General features: G+C 43.2%; 1 protein-coding gene across 2 annotated transcripts in view; it reads left to right on the top strand.

The window, feature by feature from the left end:
• The window catches only part of LHX9 (LIM homeobox 9), a 47,586-nt gene extending 45,625 nt beyond the window's left edge, over positions 1-1,961 (top strand). For both annotated transcript variants that reach the window (XM_053247777.1, XM_053247776.1), the window contains exon 5: positions 293-1,961. In XM_053247777.1, coding sequence (XP_053103752.1) covers positions 293-349 — 57 coding nt within the window. In that variant the 3' untranslated portion in view covers positions 350-1,961. The remainder of the gene's footprint in view (positions 1-292) is intronic.
• The last annotated feature ends 13,822 nt before the right edge of the window (positions 1,962-15,783 follow it).

Raw genomic sequence — 15,783 nt, 5'->3', positions numbered from 1 at the left:
GACTCAGTCCTGTTCCATTGCTTTATGTGGGATTTAGTCACAACTAACTCTTGCTGGATTGTGCCCTTCTGTGTTTAGGATCAGGATGCCAGGTTTCTTTTAAAAACAAAAGACAAACCCACCCCCAGACCATATAGGAGTAGAAGTAATTGCATGAAAAACAGAACAAATAATTATGGTGAAATGCATCAAGATTTAGTTGCTAGGTATACTGAACACAAACTAAAAGTACAGACCCCTAAAAGCCAGGTTGCTCTGTAGTTTAATAAATTGTCACTATGATTTCTTTCAGGGAGAACAAATCTTGGGGCATTACAGCCAAACATCCCGACGTTTGAAAATTCCCTAAAGTATTAAAAGAAGGGGAAAGTTTGATCGGAAATCCACTGCAGTGAAGACAAAGACAATATTAGGTTATGATAAACCATACATTTAAAATCTATTGAGCCAAAAATAATTTTTTAAAAATAGACTCAATGTCATTTCCTGAATGTTAACACAACATATGTTATTTGACGGTGTCTAACTAAAAACCTGAAGGCTGTGTATGACATCAGAGCAACCTGGCAGTACTACCCAATCCAATTTGAGAAGATTCTTCCTAAAAACAAAACAAGCAAAAAAAGAACTCACATTTGTCAAGCAAACGTACCTGTAAAATAAGATCCAAAAATTGAATTCATTCATCCTGCTTGCCAATGTGTATTAGTCATATATGTTCAATGGCATTTTTGTAAATTCAGAAAAGAAGAACATTCTCTCATTCAAGATAATAGGGATCAAGATTAGTATTATTTGTTTTTGACTTAAAAATAAAATAAAATAAAAGCAATCTGCATGCACTTTTCATCTGTCACCTAGAGTGTACTTTTTCTGTATGATGCATTTCGCTTTGATGTTTCTTGTACAGTAGTTTCATTAATAAACATTTTCCTTGATGCAAACCTAGTTAAAACATACATAACTGTTGATATTAATTTAATTTTTTTTAACAAAAAAGATGCAACAAATGCATTCCCCCACCCCAAATGTTTTATATAGCAAATGAAAAGAAAGAGGTTGTTGCACATTGTAATATGACTTCCTTGGTACCCCGCTCCTACCCACTCCTCTTTTCTTTCCCTTTCCTTCTTATGCACAATTGGCATACATAGAGAATCTCAATAAAGAATCAAGGGCACAGTCTAGCCAACCTTCAGCTACTGTTTCTTCTATTGAAATCAATGAGACTTTAAAATGAGTAATTTTGTCTCATTTGTGCCCCTCCCCCTTTTAAATCCAAAACACAAGAGTGCATTTTGTTGGTGTTGCTAAATTTAGGAACCAGTGAGATTTTCTAGGAGTCAATAAGGAGGCAAGACCTGTTTCTTGACTGCTGCAGCAACCCTGGTGCCCATGGCCAGGCCCAGTATTTGAAGTGCCAGTGGCTACTGGGCACCTGGATTTTTGCATTCTTGCTAAAATATCTTATCCATCATTGTAGGAAGGCTTAAGCAGTACAGTTTAATACTATTAATGGTGTTAACTTGACGATCCCTGATGAGTTTACATGTTCACTATGCAATGAGCAAAATCACTTAAAAGGTTGTGTTTTTTTAAAAACAAAAAACTCAGAAGACCTGATCTGTGCATCATCCAGTTCACAGCTGAATTTTGAAGGGTCCCCTATGAAGGGTAAAGTGTCATTCCTTCTTCAGAAATGAAACCTTGTAATAGTTAAAAGGCATCCTTACTTGCAGACAATTTTGAAGAATTCTATTCCTCTCTCAAGCTGTACATCCAAAGCATATGCTAATTTGTTTAACAGGCTTGCCAAAAAAAAAAAAAAAAAAGAGGAAAAAAAAATCCCTTTTTCATTTAAGATGAAATTTTATTATATACAAATGAACCCTATGTAAACGCTGTAACTTTTATGAATAAGGATGAACATTAAAATATTTCGCTTATGTGTGTATAACTGAGCATTTTGAATGTTTTCTTAAATTCCTTTAGTTTTTTGTACAGTGGGGTGGGGGTGGGAGAAGAAAAGAAAACCATTCATAATAACCGCACCAAATGCACACATTGCGTACTTCTGTACTGGTCTCGATAACCAGGATTGGGGTCGTACCTGTTTGTAATAAAATTTCTCAATTACTGGTGGTCATCATGGACCAAATTGTTTGAGGTGGTCAGAACCTGTCTTCTGCTTCTTGCTTATGTCCCTCTATAAAGCACTATGTACATTGATGGCACAATATATGTAATAATGCAGCAGTCTCATAATTCATTGCCACATAATGGAGTGGGAGGGCTAGCTCAATTCATCTTCCTGCTTTGGGGGGGGGGATCTGGTGAAATTTGCTGGTAGGAGAGCAGGAGCATCATTAGGGGGTGGCCCATGGCACACAGACCCCCAGTGAATTGCCGAGAGTCCTGAATCTCATCAGCCACCCCCTCCTTCATGGCTTCTTCCACAAAGGAAGTGCAGCAGTGGAGGCATTTGCAGATCATGGGAGAGAACTCCTAGCCTATGAAGGTCCTGCTTCCACCTTCATAGGGACTGTGTTATAATATTAGGGACTAGAAAATAACATATGTAATTATTCTTTTGAGAGTATGATTGCATTTAATTATCAAAGTAGGGGCTGTGGTGCCAGGGCCTGGATCTTCTAAGCACCTAGCAACACCTCTGGGGTAAGGGGCATTAAAAGGGATGAGAGCAAAATGGGTGCTACAAAGGAAAGACAAAATCTGGCATTTGGTTCACTTTGCCTTTTTTTTTAAAAAAAAAGGGTGAATGAAAGCTCCTGTGGTTTTCCTTAAAAGCAGTGGTTTTCACACATTGTTCTTAGGAATACTGGAATCATGCTCATCATGGAGTTCCCAATGAAAAGAGGAGTAATAGAGAAACTTCCCAGAAAAATATTGTGTGCATCACTTCCAATCTTCTCTTGCAACATGTATCTGAATTTGGCCAATGCTGAGTATGGTGCACTTTCAGTTTACACCAGGCAACAGTGAAACAGTGAAAGAGCTGGCTTGTATGAGCTGTGTCCACTTGATGCCTCCAGAAGCTATTGAAACACACATTCAGTCCTCTTGCAGATGTTGGACAACAACTCCCATAATCCCTGACTGCTGACTGTTGTGCCTGGGGATGATAGAAGTTGTAGTCCAAAAGCCGTGGAGGGGGGCAAAGTTGTGCAGCCCTGTGCTAATGGTTGCCTCAAAGCCAGAAACTTGAAAATTATTGCCCAAAACAACTGAAATGAAATACAGTGTTTTTAAAATTTGCAAAATGGCATCAGGAAGCGGAGGGAAATTGTGTCTTGATCAGTCGGAATCCTTGACATTTGTGCAATAACGTAAGGATTAACTAGCTGGTGCATGGGAAGAGAGGGAAATAGTGCAGCTGCTAGGAGACAGAATGTTACAACTTGAGAAGATATTCTTTCAACAGAAAAACTACTTGAAGGAGAGACACCTGGATTCCCCCAGAACATATGAATGTCAATTGGCATTTTGCTGTTGTTGTTGTTCTAAACTGAAAATCTGGAACAGCAAAGGCATGTGAAAGATCAGCCTATATGCATAATAGGCTCTGTTGGCTGCTTCCTGGGCACTCTGCGGGAGATTGCAAGCCCTGGAGAAAGTGACTTTAGCATACCAGACAAGAGTAGGAATATGTATCCATGCATAGCAACATTTAATAAAAGGTGTATTTCATACCCTGTGGACAATCACTTCACTTCATTAAAAAAAAGAGTAGGTCACTTGAAACTGAGGTTAGAAAGTAGACTAGCAGTCAGTGGCCACGTTCACACGTAACGTGAAGCCGGAGGTTGCTGAACCCACAGTTAACTTTTCAAACCGTGAATCACATTGCAGATGTTTGTCCAATGTCTGGCAACATTTGGAGGCCTGGCAACCACCTCTGTGTTCATGACGGGGAGCCCTTCCCTCTTCCTGGTCTGCCAAGGCCGCATCCCCGCAAGCTCCATAGCTCTCGCATTGCCAGACTGTAGGCAAAGTGTCAGCACGTCTCCAGGGCAGTCGCCATTGTCCACGATCTTCAAGGGGGTGTGCCGAGTGCAACTGTGCCTTTTCAGAATGGTCTGCCCGCCCTCAGCAGGGAAAGGGCATTTAAATCCCTTTAAATGCCATGCCATTCAAACCCTTCTTCTGACAGTGATTGCACCACCACCCTCATAAGAGCCAGATACAAAAAAGTCTCACACAAACACAATTTCTGGTGGGGGGGGGTGCTGGGAGGCATTATTTGTTACTCAGAAAAGGGAAGGGGACATGATGACTTCATAGGAGGGGATATGTATATGATGGAGAGCAAAGATCCTGGGGTCTGGTCTGCTGTGACCAAGGATGCTCTTCTAATGGCTCACCCCAGCAAAGCAGACCATGGAGACCAAACTACACTACTGCCCCATGGTGGCCCTCATAAGAGGGCCAGTTTACTGGGGAGGACCTTAGGCTCAACAAACTTCAGTCTTCCATCAGACTGTGTGCTCATGAGTTGAGCTAATCCCCCAAAGGGGCCCACTTGTGTGGGGCCCCTGTTCTCTCTGGTTAATGATAGAACTTTTGCACCTCAACCCCCTCCTCTCCAGGGAAGCCTCATGAACCCAAAGATTTTAAGGCTCCATGTGTCTGGGGGTTGCTGGTGGGCAGACTGGGAAAACATTGGGACTGAGTGCAGATCTTTATTCTCATTCAAATTTCCTGGGTTTGGATTGGCACTGTGCTGAATGCAGATCTGCTGCCATGGGGAATTGTGGGATAGGGGAGCCCCAATTTCCAGCAACTCCAGGAGAGTGGAGTCACTGTTATGGGCAAAAATGAAGATGAACATATTTGAATGGGTGGATAGGCTGGCAGAGGGTACACTTTGACAGCTTCTTTGCGGCAGTCAGCAAGACAGGGAGAGCTATTGCCAGGGTACCCACAGCTTGCTTGTATAGAGCAACCTGGCTGGGTGGCATCTGCCATCTGGCCCTCATGTTTGTGTCTCCATGACCTGACACTCTCATGAGAGCGCGATCCATGGGAGAAGGGATGTCATCGTACATTGTTAGTGATTCAGCCTGACACCCCATCCTTACAGGCAGTTCTTCTCATGAGTTGTGAAGGGGTATATGGCCTTACACTCTCATGAGTGAGCAGGCCACTCAGGTACAGCATCCATCCTAATCACAGATGAGGAATCACTCCTTTCACTGGGGGCAATGCTGATCCTGCTTCCTGGCCCTTCCCATGAGTGGACATGTTCCTCTAAGCGGAAGGGGCTGGGCCCGCCTTCCCCAACATCCTTGTGTAAACAATAGAGCAGAGCCATTCAAGAATTATTGGTTGGGGCTACCTTTTAAACTTGACCCTGAGTATTGCCGCCATGCCTTATGTTGCTGCCCCAGTGCTCTAATGGGGCTGCCCTGCTTGTGTTGCCACCTTGAGTTCATGTGCTTGTGAACATACATCTTTATTGTTTCATTTTCAGAGAGCAAAGCATGTAGTGCCTGCCTTGCCATCCTATCCCTTCCCCTTTCTCTCCTGATTGCCAGGAGGAGGGAACAAAGGAGAGAGTTGGAAGAGGGCACGCCCCTGTGTGACTTTGCTGTTTTACAGGCTGACAAGCTTGGGATGGGATGTGGCAGCTCCCTGTTGCTGGGCAACTGCTTTGTTGGAATGGAGATGGGGGATGGGGCAAGTGCTCAGAGAGCCGGCCAGTGAGAAGCGCTGTGCGGGTGTGATCCTGGGTGGTTCTGCATTGCCCTCTCTATGATTACAGTTCCAGAAGCTGCACAAAACCATGGTTATGGCAGCATCCACATCCGGACGTAATGCTGCTGCCGAAAAACCTCAGGTTATGGTGGCAAAATTCACTATAAACTGAAGGTTCAAACTGGAGTTTGGCGAGGCAAACTTCAGGTTGCTTTTGCTGCAAAAACGTGGTTGGATGCTTTCGGATGTTCACAAATTCAAACCTCTGCTCCGTTTAACTGCAGTTTTGCGTTACATTTGAATGCAGCCAGTATCTGATTTCATTTCTATTTAATTGATAATTGGCTCAAAGACAGGTGATTGATCAAATAAATTCTTCAATCAGTTAACAACCCTGCTGTGCATCTGGAGCATCTGAATGAGGTAAGCAACCCTGTCTGAATCCCTGGATAACTGCCACCAGTCAGTATTGACAAAATTGAGCTAGGTGGACCAATGGTCTGATTCATGTTTGTATATACCAGGGATTCTCAATGTTGGGTCCCCAGATGTTATTGGACTTCAACTCCCATAATCCCCAACCAAAGGCCACTGGGGCTGGGGATTATGGGAGTTGAAGTCCAATAACATCTGGAGACCCAACATTGAGAATCCCTGGTATATAGTGTATAAGAATGCCTAGCATCAGGCAGACTTAGCATCCTAGGAATCCAGCATCTTCTGGGAACTCTAGCTTTCACTGAACAAACAAAGCAATTGAAGTTATGAGATATCATGATTGCAGAGATAAATTTAAGAAGGTAATGGCAAGATACACCATTTTCTTACATTTGCATTTTCTAGGATCTGCTGCAGAGTTTAACCTTCTTTGCAATAATCTCAGAAGGAGCACATTGGAGCATAACTGTATTTTGCTTGCCAAACATTGTTTGGAATTCACATTATTTTTAAAAGCTTATTAGTTGCCCATTTCTGCAATAGCAGCATCCAAGGCTTCATAAAACAAACAAAAAGGCACAATATTAACTTAGGGAAATGGTATGAACATTACATGAAACTAGAAGTGGCCATCAGGTTCATGACAGATTGCTGAAATGCTACACAGGTAAAGGTCTTACAAAGTTCAAATTTGTAACCCCATATTTCCTTATCTGCCAAGATAACTTTTTACATGTTACTTTCTCCTGCATAAATGTTTATTGACAAATTATTGGGAAACCACACTGTTGCATCAGGATTTGTTCTGACATGTTGGTTTCACCTGGTTTAGGGAAATGACTAGTTCAAAGACAAATTAGGAGTATGTGTTCGGTACAGTTGTGAGATACTTGTGTTAAAATCTCCCTGGATGTGGACTCACTTGAAGAGGTCACTGCCTTGCAGCTTCCCTTCCCCCTATAAAAACAGAAAGCACCACCACCATCTATTTTAATGATAGTGGATTTGGAAGTCCTCTTGGCACACAGATGGCATTGCATGGGATCTGCTTTCTCACAGTGCAATCTCCAGTGGCTGCAATGTCATATGCTCCAGCTGAATCAATTTACCTGTTTTCTGGTACTTGTCCCTCCTGGGAACTGGCAGTATCCTTATTTTGCCTTTTAGGTAGAAGACAAAGATGCCTTTAAAAATAACTGTTCAAACATATATTCGATGGGTCAAATTCCAGGGTCAAATTGGACGATGCTCCTCTTGTGTGTTGAGGCTTGTCTGCTTGCTTTCCCTAATGTAAATAGCATTGCAGCAGGGCTCTCCACACTGGGCTGAGAAAGCAGCGGAGGAAGGCGACTTTAAATCTTTGCCCCTACTATGGTCTTGGTCCAGAATGGGCCATGCTGCAGCTGCTATTTGGCCCAGGAGAAAAGCTTTTATGAGTGCCAATGGAAGCTTTGCTTTGGGGTCAAATAGCAGTCTTGGAGGCAGGGGCGTAACAAGGCTGGAGTGGGCCCAGAGACACTATTTTAAAATGGGCCCCTCACTGATACACACACACACACACACACACACACCAATATATAGTCATGTGACTTGCCTCTGGGGGGCCCCTCGAGGCGTGGGGGCCCCCAGGCAGCCGCCTCCCCTTGCCTAATGGTAGTTACGCCCCTGCTTGGAGGGGTACAGCTGGATCAGACACATAATGGAGGCGACGGGTTACATCTGCCACTCCCATTGTGTTCTCAATCCATATAGCTCCCCACTTGTGTTATTTTTGTTAGCGCACAGGCCCCAATCACGTGACACATGTATAATCTGGTTCTCCTTAAATGATGCTCCCAAATTCTGTGAACGTGCACACATGCATGCATGTGGATGCAGGGAGGAGGTGCAGTTTTCCTGTAGTGCACATGCAAATGGACACAAAAAAACCTGTGCCTTGTTTTCCTTCCAAATCCCAATAGCTGCTTTCCCAGATATGGAAAAATTTCTAAATGTGTTTGAATTGCTTTAAAATAACCAGAACAGCTTTTAAAAAAATCAGAACATGTTTAAATGTTTAGAAATAGAACCTGGTCTTTTAGTGAACATACTTGCACTAATGCAGGGCAAGCTAGTGCGCCCTGCATTATAACTAATGCAGGGCAAGCTAGTGCGCCCTGCATTATAACTAATGCAGGGCAAGCTAGTAACTAATAACTAATGCAGGGCAAGCTAGTGCGCCATAACGGAAGTCATCCCTTGCCAACCATGGTTTTACCAACCGCGGTTTTGAGTATATACGAATAGGAAATTGTGACAGGTCTTGCCAACCACAAGCCGAGTATCCACAGTTGGTGAGGTATGTATGTATGTATGTATGTATGATTTTTCCGATTTATATACCGCCCTTCCAAAATGGCTCAGGGCAGTTTACGACAAGGTAAAAACAATAAAAACAAGTTAACAGTTAAAATCAAACTATAAAAACAGAATAAAACCAATTAAACCAAACCTTTATGTTATTTTGGTGGGTTTCAGCAATTTTGGGGGGTTCAGAGGTTCAATCTGCTCATTCCTCTTGCTGGTCTTGCTGTCCCTTGCCAATTTAATATGCTTTTGAGTGATTTGGAGGGGTTCAAAAAAATTTCCAGAGGTGCAATCTGCTCATTCTTATTGGTGACTCTTGGTTCTCTTACAGGATTCTCTTACAGGAATTTTTGTGATTTTTTTTAGCATTTTGAGGGGTATTTTTTCCCTTTATTTTTAGGTCTTTTTTGCAGCCGTGGTTCCCCTAACCCCTTGTTTCCCATAGACTTTAATGCCCCACCAACTGCAAATTTGCCAACGGCGAGTTTTTGCCAGAATGGAACCCTAGCGGTTGGCAAGGGATATACAGTCTTCCCTTGACAATCGCAAGGGTTCTGTTCCGGGAAAACCTCACAGTTGGCAAATCTGCAGTTGGCAAGCCTTTAAAATAAATGGCAAACAGGAAGTTAGGGGAATCGCGGTCACGAAAGGACAAAAAAATACAGTTAAAAATAGAGGGGAAAAATCCCTTCAAATCCCTTCAAATTGCCATGAGTCAGTGAAAATTCCTGAGTGAATTTTCAGGAACACTGAAAATCAACTGACTCCCACCCCCCAAATCACTCCCAAATCCTTGAAAATCCCCCTGACCCCCCAAAATAACCCCTGAGCCCTGAAAATCACCTGAGCCCCCCAAATCACCCCTGACCCCCCAAAATTGTGAAAAACCCCCAAATTGCCAACAAATATCTCCAAATTCTTGGTGTATGGCAGGTATCTTGCATACCATACTCAGGTTGCAGTTGGTGTGACCTGCCACAATTTCCCAGTCGCAGATTCTTAAAACTGCGATTGAGAAGCCTGTGGTTGGTGAGGTAGGACTGCACATTGCGAGAGATGTGCATGAAGTGAGGAAATGATGCTTAGGGTGTGGTTCATGGCAGGAAAATAGAGAAGGACACAAGAGTATTACTATGAAATCCATCTGAGCAATATTGGAGGGTTTGTAATAAATTTGTGGTAAGATAGGATGAAGCAAAGGTGGTTGCCGGCTTGAGAAACATGACACACGATGAAAGGCAGAAGGGGCATCTGAGGAGTTTCTAAAAAGAAAGACTTCTTTTTAGAAGAGCAGACTATTCAGACTTCATCTGAAGACTTCCAACTTCAAGGACTATTTACTCGGCCCTCAAAGTTGCTGGCATTAAAATGACAATATAGCACAGTTTGGTTATCAGAGAATACATCTTAGCTTAGCTGTAGCTTTTTCAAGTATGGTGTACCGATTATGAGGGGAAAATGGGAGCATGTGTGTAAGCTTTGCTGCTGCAATAAAAAGCTTTATTAGCCACACTCCTGGGTGTCCCTACCTTTAGTTGTCTGTACAGGCAAGCTCTGAATCTGGGGGACACCTAGGGGCATAGCTAAGGGTCCATCAGGATGGGGGAGGGGATAGAGCCCACCAACAAACTCACATTTTATCTCACCATGGATACACTGTGCTGATTTACAACTTCTCAATAGGGCTTGTAAGAACAGCTGGGCAATAGATGTTTTAAAAAAATCCATTGTATGTTTTGGAAAATCCTTTCTTTGAGGTTTCTAGCAGCATGGGATGTTCACTAAGCAGAGGAAACAGGAAGTGTGAATAAACCTGAGCCCCATTTTTATGCTTCCATGTAAGGTCCCAAGTGAGTGGAGACCACACTGGAGTTTACACAGAAGCAATAACAACAGGAAGCACACAAGGTAATTCTCATTTTTCTGTTTTACTTCCTTATATCCTGAAGTTGCTCTTCAAAGTGGTTCACACATACATGTACATCACACTTGATAACTTATCATTGGGTGACTCATAGCTGAATGTATCAGGGGTGCAGATGGAGGAAAAGTGTGAGGAACAACTTCTCACTTAATTCTTTTCGGGGGGGGGGTGGGAATTATACTTTTGTGCGGAGGAAAAAATATTTTGGAGATTGAAGATATTAGGTTTGGTAAAGAGGAATTCATCAGCCACCTAATGTCGCAGTGGGGAAATGACTTGCCTAGCGAGCATGAGGTGGCTGGTTTTAATCCCCGCTGGAATGTTTCCCAGACTATGGGAAACACCTATGTCAGGTGGCAGCAATATAGGAAGATGCTGAAAGGCACCATCTCACACCGCGTGGGAGATGGCAATGGTCAACCTCTCCTGTATTCTACCAGAGACAACCACAGGGCTCTGTGGTTGCCAGGAGTCGACACCGACTCGACGGCACACTTTACTTTTAAAGTGGAATTCAGTAAAATGGGGAAGGGGACTCTTCAAATGCTTTGGGGGAAGGGGACCTGCAGCCCTAGAAGCTATGAATTGACTGAGTTGAAAAGGTATGAATTGACTATTGCATTTGGGTGATTTGAATGTTGCATTTGTGCTGTTTGCTCTGAGATATCATCTCATTTACACCTGCAAGTTAACACTTGAAATTGCAGTCATCCAGTAATGAATGTGCATAAGTGAATCACCATAGCCCTCTAGGATCAAATGTGGCAATCTGGATGCAATAAGACAAATTGGACTAGACAACCAGTCAGGTGCCTTTTGGCCTTACAGTGCTGTGAAAATTAAGGTTGCCACATTTTTTATTGGCTTGCTCCTGTGCTTTTAAAGATATTTATCACACAGCTATTTATCACACAGAGAATTAGCATGTGAACCTTATCCTGGCAAGATAAGCAGCAGGAAAGCTTTTAGGTTAATGTAGGGCAGAAAGTGCTGTGATTCAAGTTAGTGCTTTTGGGACCTAGTGGACTCTGTAGTTCTTTCTACATTAGCTGAGGAGAGTAACTTCCCCCCCAAACCTGTTTCCTATATAGCAATAAAGTAGCATTGTGCCTCCTTCTACCAGCATTCCAGTGCTCTCCCACTGCCAGGTTATTAGAGCCCTCCCTCCCTCCCTCCTCCACCACCACCACCACCACTAACACCACCTCCTCTCTCCTCCTCCTCCTCCACCTCCTCTCTCCTCCTCCTGCTCCTCATTTCTCACTGGGAGTGTTTCCTTGGCTCTCCCTGTGCAACTGTGATTGTACTAAAATTGCCAACTATCACATTTTACATTGTCTGTTTTATACAAAATAAACTTTATTTCTTGTTTTCAAAAGCCTTGCCTCTGAGTCTGCTTGCTCCTCTGGGTTACCCTAATGTAGTCTTGCCTCTGTCTGGACCACAGTGTATTTGTTATGCAAGTTTGTTATGCAAGTCAGTTTCCCCAGTTCAGCCTAAAAGCATCTATAGATGCATCACAACCCATCAGGAACGAGGAATTTCTGGCTGTACTGTTACTGTATAGTTATAATTCTGGGGAAGCACTGTGCCTTGTAGAGATGTATCAGGCAGAAATTCATCAGGGGCATTTTTAGCAAGTGATTGGGGAAGCTGCAACTGTTGAATTTCTGCCTGGATGCATCCCTCTCCACCTTAATGTTGAGCTGAAAGACTGAGGATGCTGGAGTGGGTGCTGGAGCCTAATTTGGAAAGCCAGCATTATATACAAGATTGTACAAAGTATTTATAGTTTATATAGCATGGAAATTAAGACTGGCACCTTAACTTTAAAATTTAAATTAAAAGCATCTCAACTCTCACATTAAACAGAAGGTTTTTTGTTTACTGAATATGATTGGATTGATCCAATGGTATAAATACTAGGAGATGGACTGTTTTTTGTGTGAGTTGGTTGGTTTTTTGGGGGGGGGGGCATGTGTCTGGTTAACAGAGTATTAACCTAGGCATGCTGCAATGCAGGATCCAGCTCTTGACCCTGACACATATAGAAACTTCCCTCTCTCCGGTGAAGCAAGTGAGCTCAAGTGGAGCTTCTGCTCCAGGGTGCTTTCCAGATTACCCACTCAACAGCAGCAAAATGCTTTGGTCAGACAAATCACATTCACAGCATAAATAGCAGAGCTACCAGCAGGGGAAGCAATCTTGCAAAAATACATCAACCTTTTTATGCTGGACATACAATGTTATAGCAATAAATTGCAGTGATTAAATCCGAAACAAGGCATCCGAAATGTGAACAGTACCCTGCTGACAGTGTAGGGACTGCGGTGTCACAACACAGGAAGTGCGGAAGCACACTTAGCAGACCCATCGTGACCCCGTTGCAAGGTCTAATCTGGACAGTGCCCAGATTACACTCAATCAATCCTTTATTATGGTCAGAGACCAGCATAAAACTGATACAGGTTAAAAATTACATGTTATGTGATGTTGTTATGATGATATGATGGTACATAACTTGACAAATCTAAAATTCAGGATGATTGCAATTTAAAGAGGCAAGTTAAAATACATATTAGTACGTATCATCAAAAGGCTAAAACTAAGAATGATTGCAGTTTAAAAAGTAAAATAGATAGAATATACTCATTAAAACTGAATAAGCTAAGAACCTAAATTAGTAAAGTTAAAAGAGATAAAATGATGATAATATAATGATGCAAGTTTCTATTATAGAAATGCCCAGAAAAAATAAAAAGGGGAGTAAAAATTGTAAAAGTCCAGATTTAAAATTATAAAAAGCAATAAAAAGAGGGAGGGAGAGAGAGAGAAAAGAAAAACAATGAAATGTAGTAAAATGCAATAAAATGCAGTACAATGCAATAAAACAATAGGTATGGAGGCATGGGCAAGTGCAAGGTCAATCCAGAGTCATCAAGAATCGGATTAAGGGGGCTCACAGCCTATCATCCTTCGACGGATGCCGATCGTAGCTGCACAGAACTTGGCAACGCTATGTGTAATGTCAGGGTTAGAGTCAGAAAGCAACACAAAACTGTAGAATTATCTCAGACGTCCCAGAAACTTGCTAAGCAATGGGAGAATAAGGGTGACACGAATGTCTCCATAAAACAGGCAGTATAGAAGGACATGCTCAATAGTTTCAATCTGTTCTGAGCCACAGGGACATAATCACTCTGCAAGTGGGATCTTTCTGTAACGGCCCTCTAGCACTGCTGAGGGGAGATCATGGCAGCGAACCAAAGTGAACACCCTTCTGTGGTTTGGGACCTCCAAATGAGTGAGATATGCTGCAGGAGAGGCAGTATATCTAAGCTCCTCACTGATCTAAAATTCTGAGACACTACTGAGGTCCGTTTGGCACTCAATGTCTGTAATGTGCTGCTTAATGGTTGCTTTTGCCTGATCGTAGCCCATGTTGAGCAGGGACAGTGGGGAGGGGCCCAGGGAAGCTAATTTTGCCTCAGTTGCCTGAGCCCAACTAGATTGATAATCATCATGCAGGGTTAGAGGGGCAAGACCAATTGGGCAAAATGGTAGTCTAAGCCAATAGGAGAGAGTGGCCATCCACACCCTAGCCTCAATCTTGATCTGGCCTGTCTCCAGGCCTAGGGTGGCATTGGAGACACATCTTGGTACACGGAGCACTGCCTTCAAGAACTTGGATTCCAGGGTCATTGGGAAAAGGACCCAGCTGAGTGCCATAGAGTAGTTGAGCCAATGACTTGGCTTGAAACAGTTTGAGAGCTGTGGAAAAGTAGTGGCCTCCTCTTGTACGCATAAATTGAAGGATGGCGGAGGAGCTTCTCTGTGCATTTAAGGCCACATGTTCTCCATGGGCTTTTCTAGAGCCACCAGAATGAAAGACTACGCCCAGGTACTTAAAATGAGCCACTTGTTTGAGGCCCAAGAGTGGATCTTGGATCTCCTAGCAAAGGCCATGATTTTAGTTTTGTGATAATTGATTACCAGACAATCTTCCTTACAGTGCAGCATCAGGCCCTTCAATGCTCTTCTGAGGCCAATGGGAGTCCTTGAGAGGATGGCTGCGTCATCTGCATATAGTAGGGTGGCTATATGTCTCTCCGCAAGCTTTGGAGGGTGAAAATCAGTATTGCTGAGCTGGGCCACCATTGAGTTGATATAGAAATTGAATAGGAGCGGGGCCAAGATGCATCCTTGCTTGATGCCCTTCTGTATTAGAACAGCACTTGTAAGGTGACCGTGTGGACTACATCTCACCTTGAGTAAGTGTCTAGGTGCAGAGTTCGAATGAGATATAGCAGGCGCTGGTCAATGGTGGAGGCCTCCAGCTTCTCCCATAATTTGACACGTGAGATGGAGTCAAATGCTGCTGAGATCAATAAAGGCAGCATATAGAGAAGTCGCTCTGCAGGAGGAGTATTTCCCAATGAGGTGCTGTAGAACTAGGCATTGATCGATGGTGGAGCGCCCCTCCCTAAAGCCTGCTTGTTCCTCGGCAAGGAGCGTTTCCTGTCCCAGTCAATCCCTAAGTTTCCCATAAAGATGTCTTGCATAAAGTTTACTAATGGTATTGAGTAGACTGATAGGTCTATAATTGGCAGGATCATCCCTCTTGCCCTTTTTAAAGATGGGGACAATAATTACTATCCCCATACCTTGGGGATTAGGCCATTCGTGTTGATGAAGATAAAGAGCGATGCCAAGATAGGGGCATTTTGCACAGCAATATGCTTCCTCTGCTGAAGATATGGAGGAATTATAATGATTCTCAAGGTGTGACTAATGGATGAGTGGTCTGAAAAGTAGCAAGATAGGGAGATGGTCACTATCAAATTTAAGAACAACCTCCAATCCCTCCTCTAGAGGAAGCAGGTTCCCTGATGTAAGGAAATAGTCAGTCAGGCTCATTCTAGTGCTGGTGAGATAAGTAAACTCGGCAGGGTGGTCTTTTTCAAATGAGCCATTCGGAATGGAAAGGTCAAGTCTTGGCCATTTAGTTCAAGCGCAGACCCGCATAATTTGACTTTTGATCCTTAGCGAGACGGATAAGAGGGAGCCCATCTGCCTCGGGGCTGGGTAGATAGGCCCTTTGTTGGGAGTTTAAGGTGTGGTCATCTGGGCCCATCCTAGCATGGAAATCACCACATATGCGTTGGGATTGGAGTGGATGAGATCTGCTACATAATTTTCAAGTTCAGTCCACAATGTTCTGACCTGTAATTTCCTACGTTGGTGAGGGAGGTAAATGTTGATTATCAGCAGTGAAATGCTTTGGCTTGGCAGGATCATTTTGAAAATGTTAACAGCGTGTGCAACCCTCCTACATTGGGAAAATACAGCTATTTATTCGC

This window comes from Hemicordylus capensis, chromosome 4 (genome assembly GCF_027244095.1).
Source record: "Hemicordylus capensis ecotype Gifberg chromosome 4, rHemCap1.1.pri, whole genome shotgun sequence".
Taxonomy (NCBI): Eukaryota; Metazoa; Chordata; class Lepidosauria; order Squamata; family Cordylidae; genus Hemicordylus; species Hemicordylus capensis.
Note: the sequence above shows the minus strand (reverse complement) of the source record. Positions and strands in the feature narration are given on the sequence as shown.